The following is a 25,046-nucleotide window of genomic DNA, read 5'->3' as shown; positions in this document are numbered from 1 at the left end:
CAAATATGTCGGTGCTACAAGCATCTTTTGTTGGCGTATGCCCGACTAGCATCGAACCCGTCTTAACAGGAAGGTTTTAAGTTGAGGCTATACCCTATAGGAATTATCCCATAAGCAACGCATAAGCTCATGAATAAGAATGGACGGGTTCATAACTAGCCGGGCAGAACCCTACGGAAAAAAAATTGTATTTATCGGTTGATATGTGACATTAACATTTTAATTATTTTAAAATTCTCTATTTTTTAAATTGATTGGTGAAAATATTAAAAAGCAAAAGTAACCAGAAACCACTGCCACGAGGTACATTAAGTAACCACATGTTGGCACTTTGGCAGCATTGGAATGACCAAAATAATTCTTAGGTCAAGGTACCTGATTTTAATCTAAAATGTATTATTCTAAAGAGAAAATAAAGAAAAAAACCTAGCAGAGAAGGTGATATAGTTTAATGATATTTTTACCTGCGATTGCTTGAATCTGAGTTGTGGCTGGTATTTTCGTCGCAACTTCCTCGGGCAGCATACGCATATAATTCTGAGAAAAGCCCTGTAACAAAAGACACATAATTTTATTTATGACACCTTAGTGCATGCAAACCTCTCTGAAGTGACCTTTATATAGCAAGAATCCGTATCAAAATCAGTTCAGTACGTTTTCCGGAAAATATGATACGTACAAACTAATTCACAAACGACCTCTTAGGCTCAATGTATATGTTACTTTCACCTAGTACTTATTCATACCTATATAATAAATGTAAAAGAGCGTCTGTTTGTTTCTTTATTTGTTTTTTTAGCTACTTTTTGCTCAAACTCATTCATCGTGATGAAAATTACAGGACGTATAAAGCACTCAAGAGAGGTTCCTGAGGCATTAAAACAGTCTTAATAACCTTTGCATGGCTTCATAGCTAAACCGAAATTAACTAAAAAGTTCCTAGAATACTCTATCCCGGAAAAATCTATGTTTGCCTTGGGTTTTTTGAAAGTTCGAAAAAAATGCGGACCAATTTCAGTGGTATTAACGTACCACTACTGGACACAGACCTCGTCTCTCATAGAAAGAGATATTTTTTAGAGCACCCCGCTTCCCCAATGCTTCAATGCGGGAATGCTCAGGAAAAAGTATGTAACTCAAAAAGAATACTGCCAAAAAAACTTATATATCTACTATGAATGTTTGTTTATTTGTCCTTACTTTACGCCCTAACTAAGCAACCAATCGACATGATTTTTGGCATCGTGTTTTTCAATTGAAAGCACGGAGAGCTACATAGTCTTTTATCCCGAGGAACCAAATTGTTCTCGCGGGTATTGTAAAAAACCGTTATAACTGTTCAGACCAGTTTCACAAAAATAAGCGACATTTATTAAGTCATAATTTTATCTCGGAAAAGTTTCTGCATGAATAATTGTTACCAGTTCCACGTGGATAGATTTCTATATAGTGTTAGGGTTATTTATTAATTAAAGATTATTTACTGTAAACTTTTACTGTAAATGTTTAAATGTATAAAATAACATAATCAAGATCCTAGTATAACTAGAGAATTGTTATTTCCGGATGTTAATTATGAATGTTATTATTATAAAAAGTCAAAAAAGTCATATAGTATAAATACTGTTAAGGGTAGAGTTGTAATATTTGTTTATTCAACAATTATTTAAAATAGACTAAATGAATAATTATATTAATATTAAGTAAATTGTATAAGATTTAACATGGATTGCGAGTTCGTTTCCGGTTCGCGCATTTTTGCTAAATATCACGTGATCAACAACAATTTAGGAGGGGACAAAGATGGCGCCTCGGGGGCCATTCTACGAAAATTTGGGCATTCGAACGCGAACGTTCAACGAAGTGGCAACTTGTGTTAAATTAGTGTCGAGTGATAAATTAAAATAGAAGTGTAAAACTAATAAGGAAAATAAAAGTCAATAAATAATAAGAAAGTTGTTTGAACTCTTGGCCGTTGCCAATAGTAGTAACATCTATCGGATGTTGATTTGGCACAAATCTAATGGAATTAGCTAACACCCTAAATACCTAACACATTTATTTAATTTTATCCTGGAAAACTCTAATCAGTTGAAAATAAATACATATTATTTATGCATATATTAGTTACATTAAGGGTATAATAAATATATATATATATATATATACATATATTTATTATACCCTTAATGTACCTATATATCTGCTTGTCTCTTGGTACCTATAATATATAAATATTTAGATCTTAAAAGGAAGTCTCCCAGTCCTGTGTTAAACAAAATAAGAATTAATTCATGGTCTCTACGATATAGCCTACCTAGTGTGGAGACCACTAGCAATGAAATTTTGTAATCTTTTTGAAAATATATATATTTTTTTTAATGTCCCCACAGGGATATGACAAAAACCGTCTGGGTAATTTTTTAACTACCTTGCCATTTTTTTTCTCATGATTTATGTGTTTGATATAACTATGACAGACAGTAGTAAGCCCGTTACCATCTTAGACTGCAACATCATTATTTTTCAGATGAGACTGCAGCCAAGAGCTAACCTGTAGTAGAATAAAAAAAAGTAACCTTCTTTACAACCAAATGCATACCTTTGAAACTGCACTTTTGTTTACGACTAGAAAATAATAAACGTTAGTCAGTTTACTTATTTGTCGAAAGTTTGACTTTCCGAGATTGAAAACAAACCGTTAGACAGCCAATACGAACAATACGTACTCGAACTTTGATCCGAATTGGTAAAGTTTTCATGCTCATAACTTCACTCGGGTAAAACAGTTTATGTTATGTTTTTATGCGAAAGTAAATAAATGCAGTGTATTCATAAGTCTTAGTTTTGACATAATTAGCAAACTTAATAGGATGTTGAGATGTTAACGGATGGAAACAAGCGGGATAAGACCGTGGTATTGAGAACTCCCTAAAAAATACCTATGTCCAGCAATGTACCACCGTTGCTTTATGATGATAATGATAATAAATAAATATACTACGACAATACACACATCGCCATCTAGCCCCAAAGTAAGCTTGTGTTATGGATACTAAGATGACTGATGAATATTTTTTAATAATATACAGTATGCATAAATACTTATAATAAACCCAGATACTGAAAACATTCATGTTCAGCACACAAACATTTTCCAGTTGTGGGAATTGAACCCACGGCCTCGGACTCAGAAAGCAGGGACGCTGCCCACTGCGCCAGTCGGCTGTCAACTGTGGTGTGATAATAAATAGGACGTTAGCATATAGAACTTCGAAATTATATAAAACTGCGATTTCATTGCATGTAATGCAAAATATTCGTCCAAAATACGGTACAGATAAAAAACAATTACTTTCGTTTCCTGGGATGTCATATTTTTTTGTTATTTTGATTTAAAACCGAACTACTGAACTGAATTCGATGCAATTTGTAATGGGGCTTTGGAAGTGTATATGGATAAAAATTAAAATAAAATATTAAATCGGAATCGGTCGGAATCTGGTTAACAATATACGACTAACGACGAAAAGTTGTTGAAACGAAAGTTGGTTCTATACATTTTGTAATTCATACCTATATTATAAATGCGAAAGTGTGTTTTTTTGTGATTTTTGGCATAGAGTGAGTAGAAAGGACGGAAAGTAACATAGAAGTTTATCCCTGGAACACAAACGCTTCCCACGGGATCTTGTCTCAGCAGCTTGTAAGTTGCATTTATAAAATACCGGCTTTAATGGTGTAGTGGTCCTGAGAACTTCTAGAATCTCCTTGAATTTTATAGCAAAAATTCTCGAGCGTCAGTCAGCACAGATTAAGGAAATAAGCAGTCTCTTTAAATATAATATAATGGTCTTAATAACCTTATATTTATTCACGATTGTTTACCACCCACCAACCACCCACATGCCACCCACATGGCAGCAGCGTGTTAGGACTTTGATCTCAAACATAAAAGGTTATTTTTTTAAAATTTATTTATTTTATATTCCATTATTTCCACTAGAAGTCGTCTCTTGACTACAATCTCAGCTGGTAAGTGATGATGCAGTCCAATATAGAAAGAAAGAAAAGAAAGAAAGGAAGAAAAAAATATTTTTTACATTGCGCCACACATTACAATATTCACAACACCACATATGTTATGTGTGGCACAACCTTGAAAAAAGGTGCCAGTGGGTGCATACATCGCTGATTTTCAGTTGACACCTTGTACAAGGTAACACCACGGAAAAACGTAGCCATCCACTGACCACATTAATATGGTAGCAGGCTAACCTGTTAGGGAGTATGGCAGTTATAATAAACCAATATCCATAACCGGTTTCTACGCGACATCGTTTCGGAACGCTTATCGGACCGTCTTTGTCTCTAGGCTTGACATTAACACGGTCGAAGCCTCACAACAGACCAGAGAAAATCGGAAATTATAAATGCCTAAATTTCCCCTGCCGGGAATCGAGCCCGGGACCTCCAATTTAAAACCATAGCACTTACCACTGCGCTAGGAGGTGTTTTAATCCCGGGTTAAATCTGCTCATTCCAAATTTCAGTAAAATCGTATCAATAATTTTCCAAGAAACAGTAACAAACATTTATCCATCATCAAACTTTCGCATTTATAATATTAATCAGGATAGTAGATAGTTTCAGATTCTGTATATATGTATATTATAAACAAAAATATTCATCAGTCTGCTTAGTACCCGGAACACAAGCTACGATTAGTTAGGGGCTAGATGTGTGTATTGACGTAGTATAATTAAATCATTCATTTGTATATAAGAATCAAAATCAAAGAGGCTTAAACGATTCTGCAGAGAAAATAACCATTTTAGTAATAAACATTTTGATCGTCTTTCGGGGGATTAATTAAGCTTTCGTGCAAAGTCGGAGAAGGATGAAGTTTCTTGATTAACACAGATTGAGGATTTTGATAATGTATTGTGTATTAAGTACTCAGTAGCCCTTAACTTCTGTAATTGTATTATAGAATAATTGCTTTGTTGGTCGGCATTTTTGACTAAGATTCACGAGGTCCTTGATTTGTATCCTGGGTCGGGCTAAATTGTTAGGTATTATTTTGTCTATAAATTGCAATTACCTCCCCGAAGTTAGGAAATTGGCAGACCACCCCGTGCCTTGGAGAGCACGTCAGTCCCAGTTATTGCCTCCATCATTAAAGCCTGCCACAAAGTTGCTGCCAATACGGATTGTAGTGGAGCAACTTGGTAGGACTTTTTTTATGAGAGGGGAATCGAGTGCCCTGCTGTGAGATATTACTAAATGATAATCATTCTGTTATATGAATATAATCATTCTGTTAATCAGACGACCGTCTGGCGCAGTGGGCAGCGACCCTGCTTCCTGAGTCCTAGGCCGTGGGTTCGATTCCCACAACCGGAAAATGTTTGTGTGATGAACATGATTTTTTTTCAGTGTCTCGGTGTTTATATGTTTATTATAAGTATTTAAGTGTATTATATTCATAAAAATATTCATCAGCTATCTTAGTACCCATAACACAAGCTACGCTTACTTTGGAGCTAGATGGCGATGTGTGTATTGTCGTAGTATATTTATTATTATTTATTTATTATTTATATTTTCAATAAACATAGTGAAAGCATAACAAAATAATTCATAACGATCCAACTGTAATTTTCTTCTATAGATTTATGTATAAAACGTTAAAAATTTAATCCTACTATATATCCTACAATAAATATGAAATTTGTAACTTCAATTACGATGAACAGATTTGCCTGCGAATTACATCTTTTTTTTGTTTAAACAAGCCATATTTGTAAGGAGAGCACTGTCGCCTAAAACACAGATTTATACCTAGCTAAGGGACAGTTCATTTCTGTATATTATGTAAATGGTAAGCATAATATAAGTTATACCTAATTTGCAGAAATAAGTTGAAGCTATGTTTTATTGAACAATAAACAATATAATTATCGTCATTAGTTTATTTTATAGCATTGATAAGAATTTATGCGAATTTCAACCAATTCTTATTTAATTTATTAAAATAATTTTTAACAATATTTGACAATTTGGTATTTTGGTGTTAAAAACTGCTAGTGCGATGTGAGACTAGCTAGTCTCATATTGTACCTGGTACCACGCTTGCTGTAGCGTATTTTCGATTTTACTATATTTGGACAACAATGGCGACGTATAGAAAATATATTTAACATATTCGGTTTATTTCTACAAATAAGTCAAATAGCAAAAACGCGTATCCGTACTCTTGTTGGTTTTTATTAATGCCACTTCAAAGGACTCTATATATTTGCCAATTTGCATTATTGACGGTTCACGTGGGGATGCCTTGATAGATATTTGTGTATATAATTCAGCCAAGTATATCAATATAAACACAAACACGCTTCGCCAAGTCAGGAGAGCTTTTCCCAATTTGAGATTTGATATACCCAAAAACCTTACCTTATTCTCACGTTTAGGTTTTTGATTTTTGAATCGTAGTTGCGATAGCAATCACGGCCAATTAATTAAAAAAATACATCTTGTACATCTCAGAATAAATCATTCAGGATCAAGATTAATAATTTTTTATTATTATGGTTATATTATAAACCAGCCATTTTGAATATTATTAACTAATAGCAATTAATTCTGATATTTGATCCAATAAAGCGTTTGCGTTTTATGAAGACGAATTATTGTTATATCGTACCATAAAAGTTTAAAAAATAAAAAAAAAAACCAGAAATATTTGATTAACTATAGATCTAATTAATTATAACATATTGATAAGTGAAGAAATGATTATGAATTTAAATTGTTTTGTTAATAGGAAGTGAAAATGTTAAATCGGGAAAACCATATCCATTTGGCATTTGGACGGTAACTAGCTGGGTCTGACTTTCAATAGATCATATTTAAGCCAAATCCGTTCATCTATAATAATAATATAAATGCAATAAAGACGGGAAGGACAACCTCAAGGTCACATCCGTGGGAGGCTGTTATTCTGAGAATTCCGCCCGCCAATGTACGCCTAGCTTAAAACTTCGGCCGAGAGGCAATGATTAGATTATATAAGCATTGTAATGCCTTATAAAGCTCTCTCTTCCGTGGGCTGGGAAATTCAATTAAGCTTTCATTTTCAGGACTTAAGAGTCTCAGACGAACCAAAAATATACGTTTTCCTGTTTGTATTGGAAATCAATTTTTATTGCAAAGATAAAGCTTCTGCATTCGATTACCATAATGGTGTCCCGCCTTCTGGGCAATTTGTATAATATTATCTTCATTTAAAGCTACTATTAATGCCAGTGTGCGGTGAGCAGATTAGAAAACAGTTTCGTACGAGGCGACTAAGGGAGTATAATGGAGAACGGGTAGAAGCTCCCTTTGTGCTACTACTACCATTCTCTCTAATCACCAACCCTGCCTGCATTTGGATGCAACTGCTCTGTCTATTTTATTGACTTACACTTCAGAATTACCCACGAATTCAGTATTTAGAAATTAAGTGAGACTAGACACTCGTCTAGTCAATTTAGTTTAGTCTAGTTATGATAAATCAATTTATATTGTAAATGGTGAAGTTTTATTATGGCTCTGGGGAGTACAATCTCATAACAAAACCACGAATTACCATAAATTTCATCTTAGTTTCTCAAACTATTTTAGAGAGTCTGAAACAACAGGATGCTGGAGCCTGCAGTTCGCGTTTAATCAACTTGTGTTGTGATGTTAATATCGGTATAATAGACTAAGAGTAGTATAAGTAAAGCATAGTAGGTATAAGTGAATGCAAATAATTCCGTGATTAAAAATAAATAAATGGCTATGGAATGTATTCGTTAACCATAGACCTAACAAACAAGCTGATCAGGCCTAGTATGTGATTATTGAAAGAGCGTCATCTAGTGACTATACTGTTCTAAAGTGCTAAGCTAGGTGGCGCTCTTACGATTCTATACAAATCGTAGTTAACTTTCAAGCGATCGAATAAGTAAACGTAGACAGGAAATCTCACACTAGGCACTCTGCAGGTGATGGAGTAAAATGTATTTAGACGAAATGTGAGCCCTTAACAAGATGTAAAGTCGATATCAAATGTGCCATAGTGTTATTAGCCTTTATGAAGTCACTGAAATAACAATTATATCTGTCTAAAGAATATTATAAGAATGATTATTACTTCGAAGTTTGCTGTAATATTTGCTAAGGGCCCGCGGTCCTACAGATTTCACCTACTACTTTTTTTTTGTTTTAAGTTTTATTGCACAAGAAAAAAATACAATGTACAAAAGGCGAACTTAATTCTTAGCACTCTCTACCAGTCAACCTTGGTTCATAGTAAGAACTTGTCGTAGGCGCAAAAATAAAAGTTATAATACTTAAATTATATATATATAATATATATATCTCCATATATGTATATATATACATATCAAATAAGCATTAACAGAAATGGTAGTGCTAAATTTGAAAAATAAATAGAAATCTTGTTTTCACGAAGCAATAAATCTCTAACCCTAATTTTGAAAGTTGTGTCAGTCTCGACTTTATAAAACTAGATGGCACCCCAATTCTCAAAATTGCGCTATCGACATTTTCAAACATGAACACCATTAATAGGTCTTTTTTTTTGTTGAGGGGTAATCTTCTTAAAAGATACACGATTCTCTGCAGCAGAATTTGGGTTATGTGGTGATTTCTACCCACTAAAACCCCTTCGGTAACCAGACTCAGTACATACTGGGAGGCCCCGGGATCTCCAAGGAACGCACCGGTGCCTCCCTTGCACAACGCTTGTAGCTCGTCCCGGTAAGAATGATTCCCGACCTCATGTAGGTATGTCGCTGTGAGGTTGCTTTGCATTAGCATTTAGCAAGCGGCTGTCTTCCCAGGGTACCATAAATAGGTCTAACTGCAAAGATAAACATGTCTGACCGTTTATCACAACACCAGCTCGGAGAAAGATCTTCCTATTAATACGGTCGATACACCCATACACCCATGTATTCACTTACATTAATGTTATTTTGTAGAATAAGTAGCTTAGTACTAAACATAAAATAGAGAACCTGTTTCGGACAGTATAATTAACAATTTATCACGTTTTATGTTAAAAGGTATGATATTAAATATAATTTAGACAATACAATTCTAGACAGCGCGGCCTGATTTTTGGTCACGAAAAACAAAGTCATTAATTTCAATGGCTGAAGCTCCTTTAATGGTGAACAATAAAAATTGCTTTTAGATTGTTCAGTAGACTTGTTTACGGAAATTCGGTTTCTATCTGTCACAGGTGAAAGACCGAAGGGGGACCGAGGGTGGCCTTAATTAAGTTAGGAAGTATAAGAAAAACTTTATTGCACACAAAAACAAAGAAGTAATAACACCCCCCTTTTTGCGTCGGGGGCTACCAATAATTAATAAACAAAGGATGATGGTATACATAATCGAATCGCAACTACTGTAATACTTATTATTTTAAGTTTCGGTCGCTATCCCTGGGCTTCATCATCAGTTTGACGTGACTAGATGGTAAAAAATACTCAAATCGCGTACTATGATATTTGAAGAATTGCATCGGTTGTTTTTAAGATCCGTCCAATTGATCCTATCTAAAAAACACAAAACGATTATCAAAATCGTTTGGTATTTACTATACTAACTCCTTTTTTTAAGTTGGTTGAAAATTATATAATTAACAAAAAATAATTGTATTTTAAGTAAAAATATTTCCTATTCCTGAAATATTTCCTTCCTTTGTCTTTACCACGAAAACCTACTTCTTCATTTATATAAATGCAGTATTAAGGTTGCAGATACCTTATTTTCCTTAAATTGAGATTCACTATTTTCTTGAGTACCGTTTCAACTATCTGCCGTCCGTCTAGAAATTTAATTAGACCATCCAATTAATTCTAGACGTTTTCACGGATGGTAAGCACACGGGATTTGAAAGCTTACAGGGATATTAAGAAAATGATTTGAAAATAACGAATATGTAGTTAAATAGTTCAACTTTATTGATTGAAATAAGAAAAAAGGATTAGTATAACAACTGTATCTAGGTTTTTTATTCGACTACAAGTTTGTATTAGATCCTTACTTATGAAATTGGCGTTTTGTAAAAAGGAAAATAAAGTCGATTTTTACACGCTTTATATTAGCTTCACTTGTATGTTTGTTTGTAACCGACTTCTTTGGGCGCGATTTTGACCCACTTTAAACGGTCAGATTTCTTTCAAACTTTGTAGACATATCGAGGACCGATGACAATCACATAATCTGAAAAGATTATTCCAATTTTCACTATAAAAAATAAGATTTTTTACTAATTACTACAGCGCCATCTAGACCCAAATGTAAAAAACCTATGGCGTTCGCGTACCTAACAAATTCCACAGAAAACATTAAGCTACTAGATGGTAGAGGGCGTTAGCTATTACTTTTTAATGGCCTGTTTTAAATAATATTTTTTTAATAAATTTAAATAAACTTGCATTTCGAGAGACGGGCACACTGAAAAAAAAAAAATATTTTATCTCTTTAATGGTGGATGGGTTACCGATTAATTTTGCTCTAATAAAAATAATAGATCAAGAAAAACTAAAAAAAATCACTATTATGAATAAACTAAAAGAAAGAAATTAGTTTAGTTTTTTATACCAAGCGTGGTTTTTTTAGTTTGTTTGAACTATTTAATTATTTTAAATATTACTTGATCCTTAAATTCGAAATTGGGGTTTTGCGAGCGGCGAACATAAAGTTGTTTAATATAATATATATTTATACTTTTAATACTGTACAGTGAATTCTCTTACATGAGAAGCTAAATATAACTCGACTGTGAGATGGTGATTAAAAAATATGACAAGGTTTGTTGTGGGCTCTTCTTAGACTAGACTCTAGCTTTAGTTTTAAGCTAACAAGCAGTTATCACCATCAGCTAACATATTAAATTTATGAACGCTTTAGAAGTGCCTGTGATAAGGTCTGCATAACATAACAAAAATAGTAGCAGCAACAATCTTAGATGCAGGTGCACTTTTACTTTTGGTAATGGTTTTTTCTGTACAGGAGAAAACGGATTACTGACAAACATAAACCTCAATTCCATAAATTACTTTCATCTAAGCACAAACTTATTTTAAAATCTTTATTTGTAGCACTTATTTCTGTCGCACAGCGCAGTTTTGTTGAGAATAAAATATACAAATAGATTTAAGACCAACGAAAAGCAAGCTGGATTTTCTAGGTAGAAACGATCAAAGGTTTTGAACTCAGACAAATTTTAAAATGAAGGTTTTACATATTAATTTTATCTCAAGCACTGATAGCCTGGAGATTTAATTTTCAGCCTTGATTTTTGGTTCAATAGTTCGGATCCCTGGCCCACATCTCTAGCTTATCAGATTAAAGTACGTTTTATTTTATTTTATTTGAATAATTAAATAACTCTTGCTTTAACAAAGGAATAGTGTCGAGTGGCGAGTAACAACTACGGAAAGTGGCTCAAAATGATGAGCACGACCATTCTGACAAACTTTCATGTTTGTAAACGCTTTGCTCATCTAATTCAGTGAGCTACAAAATTGACAACTCGTACTATACGACCTCCGTATATGTTGGGGATTCTAGGTTCGAATCCCGTCCTGTGATGTTTTTGAATTTTAATTTCTGAATGTTACTGGTCTGCTCAAGGTGTAGGCTTTAGCCGAGACGAGTTACCACCCTACCGATAAAGACGTGCCGCTAAGCGAACTAGCGTTCCGGTTTGATGTCGTATGGGTTCAATATAACTGCCATACTCCCAAAAACTGCACGGGAAAAAAAACTATTCTGACTATGAAGTAGGTTCATAGCAAGCAGGTCTCTATGGTCAGGGATGTATAATGATAACAATAAAATAGGGCATAAAAACATATAGCGACCACCACCATTTTAGAATATAAATCTCGAATTTTCCATTCGATGCAGTAAAATGACATTTGGCGGGTAGCCAGCATTCACTATTCTTTCAATAAAATCGATTTGAACGAGAAGAAAAACAACTATAAGTTTATTAAATAAAAGATAAAATGAACCGATTTTGCCAAAAGAATTTATAAGATTTATAAAGCAAATACGTCAAATATCATGAATTTTTGGTTAGCGACATCGCACAGTACCTACTTGAGCAGTGTATCTTGAGCTTTTTTTTTTTCTTTTTTTTTAGTTCAGGCATGAATTTTATAAAAGATTCATGATTATAAACGCATTGCCAACCCATCACAAGGCCCCGTGCTTTTAAAGTCTCCACTCAGAGTTAGTAGGGTTTAGGCAATACTTCACCACGCTGGCCGAATGCAAATTGGTAGCAATCAAACACTTTTGAGTATATAATGGAGAACTCACAGGCATGCGGGAATGCTGTTGTTGATGTTTTTCTTCACCGTTAAAGCAAGTGATATTTAAACATAAAACGCACATAACTCCAAAAGGGTACAGATGCATGCGGTGGATCGAACGCCGTACTACCGATAGGAGAGGTCGAACCTCTAACCACTAGGCTATCACCGCTTATCATTAGAAATGCATTAGACGGAAATATCACGTTTGTTCATTTTATTTGAACTGGAATAACAAATTTATCAACAAAAGAGAGTTATTGCATAACTGCATAACATACCGGGCGCGATATTAGAATAACAGGGAAAATCTAGTTTTCGATTCAACCGAATATATTGTAAAACAAAAATAGCGCACAGTGTATCAGATTTGTGGGAACACTCTATTCTGAGTGGTTATTTTTAGTTGGTAGTTTTGCAGATTTTAGTTTGACCTATTGAAATAATAATTATTTAATGCAAGCTATTTCAATAAGTATTTTATTTCGGAATAACTGTAGGTATATAAAAATACTAGCAAACCTACGTTATCGTGCTTGTAATATTTTGACACGGGATGACTTTGGTATGGGCAGAGGAGTACCACCCCCCCGGAAATCTTGCCAGAACATTTAGGTACTCGCCTGATCAACCTTTGAATAACCGTTTAGTAGAAAGCGGCGACGATGGTCAAATTTACTTTTATATATTTAACTTCCTATAAAGCAGAATCATTCGCGGCTGTTTGCGATTTTGCAATACACACTACACTACATATACCTAATGTTTCATAGAGGTGGCGCGGACGATCTGACCTAAAAAAAAAATATTTGCCCCCTAGGCCTGAAACTAGGTACGCCGATGTGTATTAGTATTAAAATATGAGTTAAAAAAATACCAGCGGTGATATTTCATTGATATAAATAAATAAATATACTACGACAATACACACATCGCCACCTAGCCCCAAAGTAAGCGTAGCTTGTGTTATGGGTACTGAGATAGCTGATGAATATTTTTAATATACAGATAAACACCCAGACACTGAAAAACATTCATGTTCATCACACAAACACTCTCCAGTTGTGGGAATCGAACCCACGGCCTTGGACTCAGAAAGCAGGGTCGCTGCCCACTGCGCCACTCGGCCGTCATCTATCTGCAATTATTATTATGGCTGTAATAACTGTTATAGCTATAATAATTAGTCTATATAATGTGGTAGGTATAGTTATATCTCGTTACCAATTCATCAATTTGAATTGTAATGACCCTTTCTTTAATATATATTTTTCGTTGTAGAATACTGTTTTTACGTTCTATTTGTTATTTCGCTATCCTTACATAAACTGTTTCGCTTCTAATGATGGCGTAGTGTATAAGTTATGTAGTTCAATATTATTTTGGTCAATAATAGAAAAAAAATAGTATTAGAACGCAATAAATCATATACTTACATATACTTAAATAAATCATATACTTACATTATACTTACATAAGGTATCCAGTAAGTCGATACCTTTATGCAACATATACATTAAAAAAACATTAAATTTGGTAGAGCCGAAGAGTGTAACCACAAACACCGTGATCAGAGAGTTTTATTTACAAGTCTTATATCCATGTCATTGTCATTAATCACTTAAGTAAATAAAACCAATTGAGAGTAAAAATGAAACTTTGAATTTAATCTTCGGTACAGTGAAGTCGTTCGGGAAATGGAATACAAAAGTAATTTGGTTTCGCCCTCTTTGCAGAGAATTGAATAGGTAAGGTAACAGTCGTCTGACAGGTGGGTCGAAGATTTCCCCGCTTTGTTCTTTTTATATTTATTTTTTATGTGAATAAATCTATAGCGCTGACCTCTGTTATAGTTATACATACTATATAATTTATATAATTGTATATAGGCTTGCTTTGGCTGTAAAATCAAACAGAATCGCAGCGTTGTCACGGAAAACGTTTGATTTTACTAACGAAATTCAATTTTTTTTTTGTTTTTTCCAACAAAAATCCGAAAGCTTGTTTAACCAATATTGGCATTTTTAACCCCTTGCTTTTGTTTTCTAATTATTAAGTTTAAAAAGTTTTTCATACTATTTTATACTATTTATGCCGAAGTTTAAGGGCTCCAGTAGTACCTATATACCTAGCAATATTATTACTCAATAAGTTAAACTTTTACCTCCTACCTACTAGTTCCCGCTCAATAACTATAATCGAATTACACGGGCCAACTATATGATAAGATAGAGAAAACAAACGTTCTAAGACAATAATACCTATCCCTATCCCTACTAATATTATAAATGTGAATGTAAGTTTGTTTGTTACGCCTTCATGCAAAAACTACTAAACCGATCATCACGAAACTTTGTACACATATTCCTGAAGGTATTAGAAGTAATATAGGATGCTTTTTATCCCGAAATTAAGCTCAGTTTCCTTGGGAGATTGGACGAAAGTGTTTGGCGATTTTACACCAGGCTTAGCTATCCTTAATACATATAGTGCTGCCACATTTATGAGGCACATGTCTTTCGAAAAACAAAACCAAAGCGGACGAAGTCGCGAGCAACCGCTAGTATGCCATAATTAATGAAACTTTATGATCATAATCACCATGTTTATTGTAAGACCGAGTTTTGTCTCTCATAAGGGGTAGATATCACCTTTCAACCCATTACCGGCCCACTACAGAACACGGGTCTCCTCTTATAGTATAGGCCGTAGTCCAAGTGCACGTGCGATATCGAGAATTCTCAGTTATGCAGGTTTCCTCACGATACCTTCACCGTTAAAGCAAGTGATATTCGCTTACAACGCAAATATGTATCTTTACTTATACCTTTACCCCTTCATCCAAATATCTCTACGAGGCGACGGCAAAAGACTTACCCACTAGGCACTAGATTATCACCGTTGTTTTGAGGTAGAGATAGAGAGAGAGAGAGATTGAACAAGTAACTTAACGAGTTTCTATAGAAGTTCATTAATTAATCTTTATATGGTTATATTGATTCAGTTCTGTATAGTATCTTACGCTGGTATTGTTAATTCCGTTCTGCTTTTAATATGGAACGTTTTCATCAATAAATCTGTCTCCCGTGTCTAGGAATAGGCATGAATAGGCTAGGTAACAGAGTAGCGGTAAATTTAGTAATCAGGTCGGTGGGCTATTTCCGTATTTCTGAATATCGTGGCCGTGTTATTATTACCTTGCCTAGTTGATGACTATATTTATTTTATTTTTACACACGGAAAACACGCACACACATACGTACACACACACACACACACACACACCCGTACGCACATAAGGATAACCTACGCAGGTTAAGCTGTCGTTTATTATCACTAATATCTGTTAATAGACCGCCAAACCACATTGGAGGAGCTTAGTGGATCCATGCTCTAAAAGCCTCGCTCCTGTGTCCTCTGTCATAGGATATACGGAACAGATCCTTCCTATTGATGGCCGAAGAATTAGGATGAGGATTTAGCTATTCAGTCGGATATTAAAGACATCTTACTTATAAGATTATAGCTGATACTTGTGTGCACGTGTTACATTATAAATGGGTGTTTCGTGTCGCGTGTCTAACTCAGGCTCCGTCCTAATTCCCCCGCTCGTATGACGGTGCATTAATTGTTACGACGTTTAAGCTTAGAGTGATTTATATTGAAGTGTGCGGTGACATGGTGCGGACATTAAGACTTCATTAACATTCGGGTATGTGCAGGGTACGCAGATGATTTAAAAAAGTAGATTATGAAAATGAAGCTTAATTTGCTATATGCTATTCTCCGCGAACAGCAGGAGAATTTGTATGGTGTATTTTATATTTTCATCAATCCTTATACTCAGGCATGCAAGGAACAAGTTTTACAAAGTTCCAACCTATGTTATTATATAAGGGCACGGATCCCGTTCCAAAATAAGAAGAGCCTAGGCCGTAGTCCACGCTGGCCCAGAAACGACTGGAGGACTCTACACGCTCCTGAAAATCCATACAGATCTCCCCAAGATGCCTGCCTTCCTCTGAAGCAAGTGCCATTGTAATTGCTTAAAACGCACAAAACTTAGATAAGTTTGAGGTGCCTGTTGGGATTTCCTCCTGAGGTTTCCAAGTTAGGACTTGGAAACCTAGTATCAGGTGGTAGAAGTGGTTATAGGCTGGTGGTTAGGACCACCCGCCTATAACCACTTCTACCACAGTATCATGTGTCTGTAATTACACTAGCAACCACACGTTTCAGACTGTGGTCTGAAGCGTGTGGTTGCTAGTGTGGTTGCTAGTGTGGCTGAAGCGTGTGGTTGCAATGCTTCGTGGCGGTAAAAAGAAACATGGCGGCACTTTCCCGGACGAGGAATGTCGCAAAAAGCTCTACCTATTACAAAAAAATACGATAATAATATTGCAACCGATATCCGGGAAACTTAAACGTGATAAATCTACATAGCGTATCATAAATCAACACTCAAAACAATATCGCCCTCAAATCGCACGGAATAAGTGATAGAAATAGGTCTACATTTTGTATTGTAATCCGGGAAAACACGTCTTGAGACTTTTTCCGGGCCTAATGGAGTGGTCCCGGGGCAAACGACGGCTTTTTGTCAACCGACAATACCACAAATTGTTAGAAACCCGTACGCACGGTGTGCCGATAAATCAAACCGTTATAATATAAAGATAGAGTCCGTGCGTTTGCAAGCTCGGTGTAAAACTTTCGTTATTGAATGCAAAATACAGGTTTAAATTTAAAGTAAATACTTTGGAACGTTAACAAAAAAAAAAAATTAGAAAATCTTATTAATATAACTGCCGCTAATTATAGTAGTAGTAGCACAGAGAACGCTGCAGCCTACTCGGCGTTATATTCCCTTTGTCGCCTCGCATTATCCGCGGGAAGAGGAGGGGTACCAAAGCTGTATTCTGCTCTGCCGTCAAAGCATGCCACAGTCCTCTAATTTGACGGGTCGTCCAGTTCGAGGGAAGTTGGCCGCCTCATACAGATGAGAAAAAGCAAAAGTTGCAAAAGTTTATTTACTGAATTATGAGCTCAGTTCACTTGCACTGACGCGTCTGAGTATATATCGATATTATGCAAAAATGTTTATTGGAATTACAGCATTATCGCACAGTTAGAAAAGTTATAGGTGCGTGCTGGGATTCAATCTCCGAAAGTGAAGTCGAAGTACTGGGCCATAACCGCTTCAAAGAATAGTGAGTGTCACATTAAATTTGATTCACAATAATGAAAATAAATTATAACAGTACCCAGGGAAAGTCAGAGATTCAATTAAAATAAATATTCAATTATAGCAACCAATTAATATTTATTGTTATTTAAATTTTTTCATTGATTTTATTATAAAGTCTATCCACAAGAATAACATATTATTTTGACATTCTAGACAATATAATCCGACCTACTTCCCCGCCGCGCCTGCGCTTTCACTTCTTTGCATGAAAATAAATGTTGTAACTTGAAAAATTCTAACATTGGTCATGATCAGTTGTTTCTTCCAAAATATTCTTCGCGGAAAATATTTGTATCACGATATGTCGAAATTTAAAAATTCTATTTCCAATACATAAACATACCACGAAAATACATCGTCAACTAACAACAAAGTAAGCTTAGTTTGTGTTTTGTGTACTAAGATAACTGATGAATGAATGAATGAATACACTTTTATTGTACACCAAAGAAAAAAAAAGTAGTTACAGAGATATAAATACATATCAAGAGAGTACAATTTGGTGGCCTTATCGCTACAAAGCGATTTCTTCCAGGCAACCAATGGCCTAGAAAAGAAAAATTATACAAATATATAAATAAAATATACTATATAACTGATGAATATTTAGGAATAATTTAAATAATATGTTCATCACAAAAACATTTTCCAGTTGTGGGAATCGAACCCACGGATACTTACTATCTCATATACAATACTTAGACAGCAGGGTCATTGCCCATTACGCCAATCATCGCCAATTTAGCTATTTAGTTGTAACATTTACAAAACTACAAAACTTCACAAAAAATTATACTTGAACTTCAGTATGTATATAAATCAGTTGGTAGGTTTTTTCAATGGCAGCTTAAATAAAGGAATAAAAGGTATGGTTCTTACGCAGAGTTATTAAAAGAGCTGTTGAAAAGAGTAAACCCCAAAATAAAACCTACAATGTGAAGTGGAAACGTTTTAACGCATATTGTTTGTAAAACCTCGAATCTGCCAATGTTTCAACAGCTCGTCATGAACACCACGCTTTTATCTCCCCCATTAAAAACCTACCATTATTTAAATTATAGATAAAAACTATAAATTCTGTTTTTAGAGATAAACTTTCCTTTGCTCGAAATTAAGTGTTCGCTATAACCGTTCTGGTACATAAACACCAAAAATAAAATAGAAGATTTTCCTAACTTCTTATGTATATCGAGTTCTGTTCGTTCTGCCAAATTAGCGTCAAGCCAAAATTTTTAATTTATCGGTTACACTTATTCAGTGGTAAAGGCTCGCATGTTATAAAAATATATTTTGTATATGTCCCATAAAAAAAGAGCTATAACCATCGTTGTGGTTTTTAACTTTTTGCCGAATTGAAATCTCAGTTATTTAAATTCATAATAACAATTTTATTTTCTAGAAATTAACGTTTTAAATAAGCAATAAATAAACTCGAACAGCTACAATGGCTTTCCTCTCGGAGAGCATTCATTCGTAGGTCGGACCGCAAGCGCCGTTTTGGTATTGTTTTTCATTTATATAATTATTCGTGCAACACTTAGAATCTGATAAAAAACAATGTGTACTCATTTAAAGTATTTCATTGAAATATAATATTGACCATTGAAAGTAGATAAAAACTGTAATGTTATATTATGAAAATTAGGCTTAATTTGCTATACTCTGCAGGAGAATCTGTATGGTGTCATTTATAGCTTATTCAATCTTTATACTCCACACCATACAGGTGTTCGGCAATATACCTACTACGCACGTTTCGCTCTGAAACAAGACAATCCTTAGTATATATTGACTTGACAATGAATAATTGTTAACAATCTAAAGTATATAGTGGAGTATGAAGATTAAAGAAATTATAAATTACACCATACAGAAGATGACTGCTTTTCGCGGAGTATAGAAAATTAAGCTTAATTTTCATTATATATCAAATATGAAGCAAGTCGAGCGCAACAGCCAGTAAAATATAAATAGGCTTATCAAGTTAATACCTCTAGACTCAGGTATAAAAATATCACTAATATTATTTTGAAGAGCGTTTTCTCATCGCCGTGGCTCAACAAGGGCTCAACTTTTGTAATATACTTAAGTCGGCTTCGTTCCAATAAAATATAAGCTAAGTACACCCCGATGCAATAAACCTATTTCATTCAGCTTTTATGTCTATTTTTAATCCAATACGTATTTTATTTGTGGAAAATTCTCCATTTCCGTTATCGTTGAAAGCGTGTAACACCCACACATAAAAGCTGTGATTACATTTATACTATACTCGCATGGTATATTTATGAATTTTACTTTAAATGTCAAAAATTTATACCCATACTACAAACAATACTGCACATACTTTGCATACATTCACCAAGCACTCCTTATACATATCTACATATACATAGCACTACTATAAACATACTTGCATGCTATAATTATAAATTTAATTTTATTCTGAGAGACTGTTTGTTAAAATCCCTCACTCTACTGTTCTGCTCGTTGTTTATTTTTTCCTGTATGTTGAGCAAGGCTGACTACTGAAACTGACTAGTCAATGAACAATTGGATTGTTTTATAATTACACATAGGAACTTGTGATCTAAATTAATGTACCTAATAAATATAACCTACAAATATTAAAAAATTATAATTTGTTAAATTTCACTACTACAACATGTGAATTACACTAACTTTTAGGATCCCAGGCGTGAACCAGCGGGGAGACCAGCCCAGAGAGAGAAAGAAGGAGGATCCTGGGCATACGTCATAAAAATAGCTTAAGTTTTAAATACTTACTGAACGAAATTACCATAAATAATTATGATTAGATTGTGAAGTCTACCGATTCAAACTTGGCCCGCGAAGTGGACTAAGGTCTTAAAAAAATTGACCATCGAAGTCGTGGGCTTGTTGCTCCCTCGTATTGACCGACCAAGAAGATGGCCTACCTGATGGAAATCCTTGGCCACCTATGAACAGAGCAAGACTTTGCAGGGCATTCGAGTGTGTGGAACCCACGAAGTGCCGCTCTGTGTCGATTAACCTGAGGCGTAGGTTGTAAGCCTCATGTGTCTGTAATTACACCAGCAACCATGCCCTTTAGACCGGAACACAGCAATTGTGCTTGGCGGCAAAAATGTCAGAAATATAAATATAACGTTTGTTTTTTTTAAGTGCGGGATATTTTTAAGACCTTTAGTTTGATACATTATATATATCGACGAATTTGTTGCTAAGCGAAAATCTCGAGAGCAGCTGAAACCGATTTACTAATTATTTTTTTAGAACATTCCTTGAAGTACGAAGATGGTTCTTACGAAGAAAATTTAAAAAAATGCCTGAAAAATTCTAAAAACAACACTTTTCTACATTCCTATACAAACGATTCGTAATAACACTTAATAGTCAATTTGAACTTTAATACCATTTTTTTGTTTTTATACAAAGAAAATGCCTGACGCATACCACTCCGTTGGGGGAAACGGAATAGTTATGTGGGACTTGCACCCACTAAAAACTCTGATTGTCCCTCGATAGCCCTATAAGTGAGAGCACGGGGTTCACTTGCGTATTCTCCGCACTAACATAAAGTTTAGTGTTAGAGGAGAGGTTCCGGAAAGGAAAAAAGTTACGATGGGTAAAGAAATATAATATAGTTTAGAAATAAACTTGGTCCCGGTAGGTAGCGCTGAAATTAGTTTTTGGGTTTTTTTAAGATATCAAAACCGGTAGTTACCGATTTGGTGCAGACGAAGTTGCTTAGGTCAGATAGTCATAATATAATATCAAAGTGTAGAGTGAAACGGGGCTGCCAGAAGTAAACATTCTTAATGTGTATTTAATTACGTTTCTTGGAGCAAAAAATCTACAGTGGGCATTTAGTGGATCAAAACGAAATAGCTCCTTAACTCGTTGGTATAACGACGTCAATCAAGCAACGTTCAGGAACATTTGTATTCCGAGAGCAACTGAAAGGGAATGTTCGGTAGAGATAAGGGGGAAGTAAATACCACACATAATACTTTTCTGAGGTATTCCGAAACAATGTTTGCTTTAATGCTTATCTTAATAAAGAGAACATTTATTGTGGCTTTATTCTGTATTTCGGGCTTGAATCATTGACATAATAAAATCCAAGATAAACGGTCCTTTATAAATGTTAGTAGTAAAAGTGTCCCCATTTTCTTGTACAATACAAAAGGATTGCAACAAGTTGCTCTGTATCTAATCATCTATACTAATATTATAAATATGTAAAGTTTGTGAGGTTGTAGGAGGTTCTCTCGATGTACTCAACCGGTTTTGAAAATTTAACCATTAGAACGTCATATTATTTGCAAGTGCCATAGGTTATATATTAACCATTCGTGGCAGTCGAATTTGCAAAATAAGTCTGAGGAAAACGGTCGGACAGAAACTTTTATTTACGAACGCTATGTTAATGATAGATATATGATTGAGTTCTAGAGTAAATTTGTTCAGCTTGAAAATGTTTATAAAAGACTCAGGTATAGCATAGTTTTAACTTTTATTATATAACTTAACAGTGTCAAATGCAAAGGTAAGAAGAAACAAAGGAACTCTGAGTACCTGCATCTCACCTCAAATCGTCGCAAGGATCACGTTCTTAGCAGCCTGTGTATGCATTTCGTTTGCTAAATTTAACCTGTAAGTGTCTCCATTTCTTTTAAACTATTCAAAGAATAACAAAAAATAGCTTTGTGCCTTCTAATCATGGGTTTAAAACGCATTATGTTAAATGCAACTACAATCGTTTTGGACCCATGAGCGCGGGGGAATCGAAAGTATAATAATAACTATACTACACAAATAAGCTTATATAAAAAGGGATGATAGCCCGGTGGGTAGGTCTTCAACTTCACTTTCGAGGGGGGAGGCGAGTTCGAATTCCGCTTAAAATATCACTCGCTTTAACCGTGAAGGAAAACATCGTGAGGAAACCTGCATGCCAAAGAGACTAGAGAAAGGTGTGTGGAGTCCACCGATCCGGACTTGGCCAGCGTGGTTTACTACGGCCTTAACCCCTTCTCATTGTGAGAGACCCGTGCTGTGTAGTGGGCCGGTAACGGGTTGATTTGATGATGATGATAATAACAGCGTATGAGTTGAAAAAGTCATAGTAGTTTATCAACTCTTACGCCGTTTGAATTTTTGTTAACTTAACAAAATTGTAATTCGCGTTCTCAAAAATCACTTTAAATATTTATTCAGCGTATGCAGTAGGAAATTCGGGGAGCAGTTCAAACCGATAGGCGGGGCGACGTTGCTGTTACGCGAGTAATGAAACCTGACTGTTTGCACGCTTTAATTTATTCCAGGCATAGGTCGATTAGCGAAAGCTGGCACTTACTCCTGTGACCCATTTGAATATATTGATTCGATTTTTTGTTGGGGATTTCATAGCAGGCTTTTCAATTATTTATTTTAAATTTAACAACTCCTGAAGATGTCGGATCGAAACGTGCGTAGAAGGTACATTGCCGAAGCTCTATTTAGTATTGAGTTGTAGAATTGAAGAAATTATAAATGACACCATCCTCCTGCTTTCGCGGAGTACCTATATCAAATTAAGCTTTATTCTCATAATTGTAGGTTTTATATGGCAATATTTTAATAAAAACTCGTTTGTCGATTACAACGGCAAAAAAAAGTTATTGAATTTCTGTCAAGTAATCTTCGCAGTTTACAGTTCCAGCTTAGAGTTATTTACTCCCGCTCTTAGTGCCTTTTCAGGGTTCCGCACCCATAGCGTACAACGGAATCCTATTATAAAGAAATTTTGTATTCCTGTTGCCGCTATATCAACAAATACTTAAAAATATACACAATTAAATAAATGTTTTTTTTTGCATTTTATAGATCATAACCCGTACGGAACCCTACGGCCAAGCGCATGTTAAACTCGCAATTGGCCAGTTTTTTTATCCATAGAAAATGTCTGACGCATAGCACTCCGTTGGGGTAAATGGAGTGTTTATGGTACTTGCACCCACTGAGTACACTGCGTGCTCCTCGTCACCTCGTTACCTGGACCTAAAGGCGAGAATACGGGATGCATTTCTTTTTCTTCTTCTTATGATTTATGGCTTTTCGTAGTGGCCCGGGATGCATATGCGTATTCACAGCCAGGTTGCGACCCACCATTCGTGTGTCTTCGTTCTTGACAGTTAAAAACTGATTTTAATATCAGTTTTTAACTGTCCAGAACTCCTTAAATGTTATTAATGTCGAGTTAACGTCGACAATTAACGTCGATTATAGTAGACAAAATCTTGCTGTTTGAGTTTGAGTTTCATTTATCACTCGGGTGCTTTCAATAACTAATAGTTTCCTCACTTTTTCATTATCCTACCATGCTGGCAGATTGTGAAAATAAGGTCATAAAAACAGCATTATTAAACTTTTTACAAGGATTTTAGTGAAGCCTTTTACAAATTAATTCAGAGCAATTCTAGCCCAGCAAATTCATAGATAATCCCAGTCGAAACTGATAGGCGTGCTGATGCAACGATGTTGTTTCACGGGTAATGAGTCTGGCTTTAAGCTCTTTTTCAACTATACCTACCTAAAGAAAAACATGTTTTGAAGTAAGCTAAACGTTAATGTAGTATTTTAGCCGTTATCAGTCATTTTAAGTACCTATATAATTATTATTATCTATACTTTTATAAAGAGGAAAGATTTTATTGCATTTTGGTTTTTTTGTACCCAATAGACTCCGAAAGGACACTTCGATTCAACCATTTCTTTGCCAAAAGAAAGTTAAAATATCACGAAGTACATTGGGCTATAATTTATTTTCAAAAAGATTGGAGATCCTTAAGAAAATTGCAATAATCTAACCCAAAGTAGCATAAAGTTCATTATTTGGCGTGCGTTGAGAAATCTATAGATTGTACATAAAAATTATGTACTAAATAATTAAAATAAGGAATATATCTATCATAGTTTAGTCGCAAAAGCAGCTTTTGTGGTCTAAAATTGTATTAGATCGCCGCTAGAAACAAAATTGGGTTACATTGGTATTGCAGTTTTCTTATTCAAGTAAATAGTTTTATCATCAAAGGTGTTTATATCAGTAAAATAATGTTTAATTTACTTCAATCGGACATTTAAGGTAGAAGCTATCGCAAGTCTGAAAAATTTAAGGACTACATCTAAAGTTTACCTTACATCTATAAATATAGCCATAAATATAATAAGATGAAAGAAGTATAGTTGTTCCTACCTTTCTAACCCCTCAAACTCTCCCTTTGCAAATAGTCACTAAAAGAGATTCACATTTAGGAATCTTACCTTATATGTATTATTATATTTAAAAAAAAATATTCCTACTATATCAAATAATCTATTATGAACCATCTCAGAATATAATGATTTGATTAAAAAAGTAGCCC

At 34.7% G+C, this 25,046-nt stretch overlaps 1 protein-coding gene across 2 annotated transcripts in view; it reads right to left on the bottom strand.

Annotated features, from left to right (window-relative positions):
- LOC120633792 (dopamine receptor 2-like) overlaps nucleotides 1-25,046 on the bottom strand; it is a 54,829-nt gene that overhangs the window by 2,452 nt on the left and 27,331 nt on the right. For both annotated transcript variants that reach the window (XM_039904144.1, XM_039904142.1), the window contains exon 2: nucleotides 465-549. In XM_039904144.1, the coding sequence (XP_039760078.1) occupies nucleotides 465-549 (85 nt within the window). The remainder of the gene's footprint in view (nucleotides 1-464; nucleotides 550-25,046) is intronic.

Source organism: Pararge aegeria, chromosome 22 (assembly GCF_905163445.1).
Source record: "Pararge aegeria chromosome 22, ilParAegt1.1, whole genome shotgun sequence".
Taxonomy (NCBI): domain Eukaryota; kingdom Metazoa; phylum Arthropoda; class Insecta; order Lepidoptera; family Nymphalidae; genus Pararge; species Pararge aegeria.
Note: the sequence above shows the minus strand (reverse complement) of the source record. Positions and strands in the feature narration are given on the sequence as shown.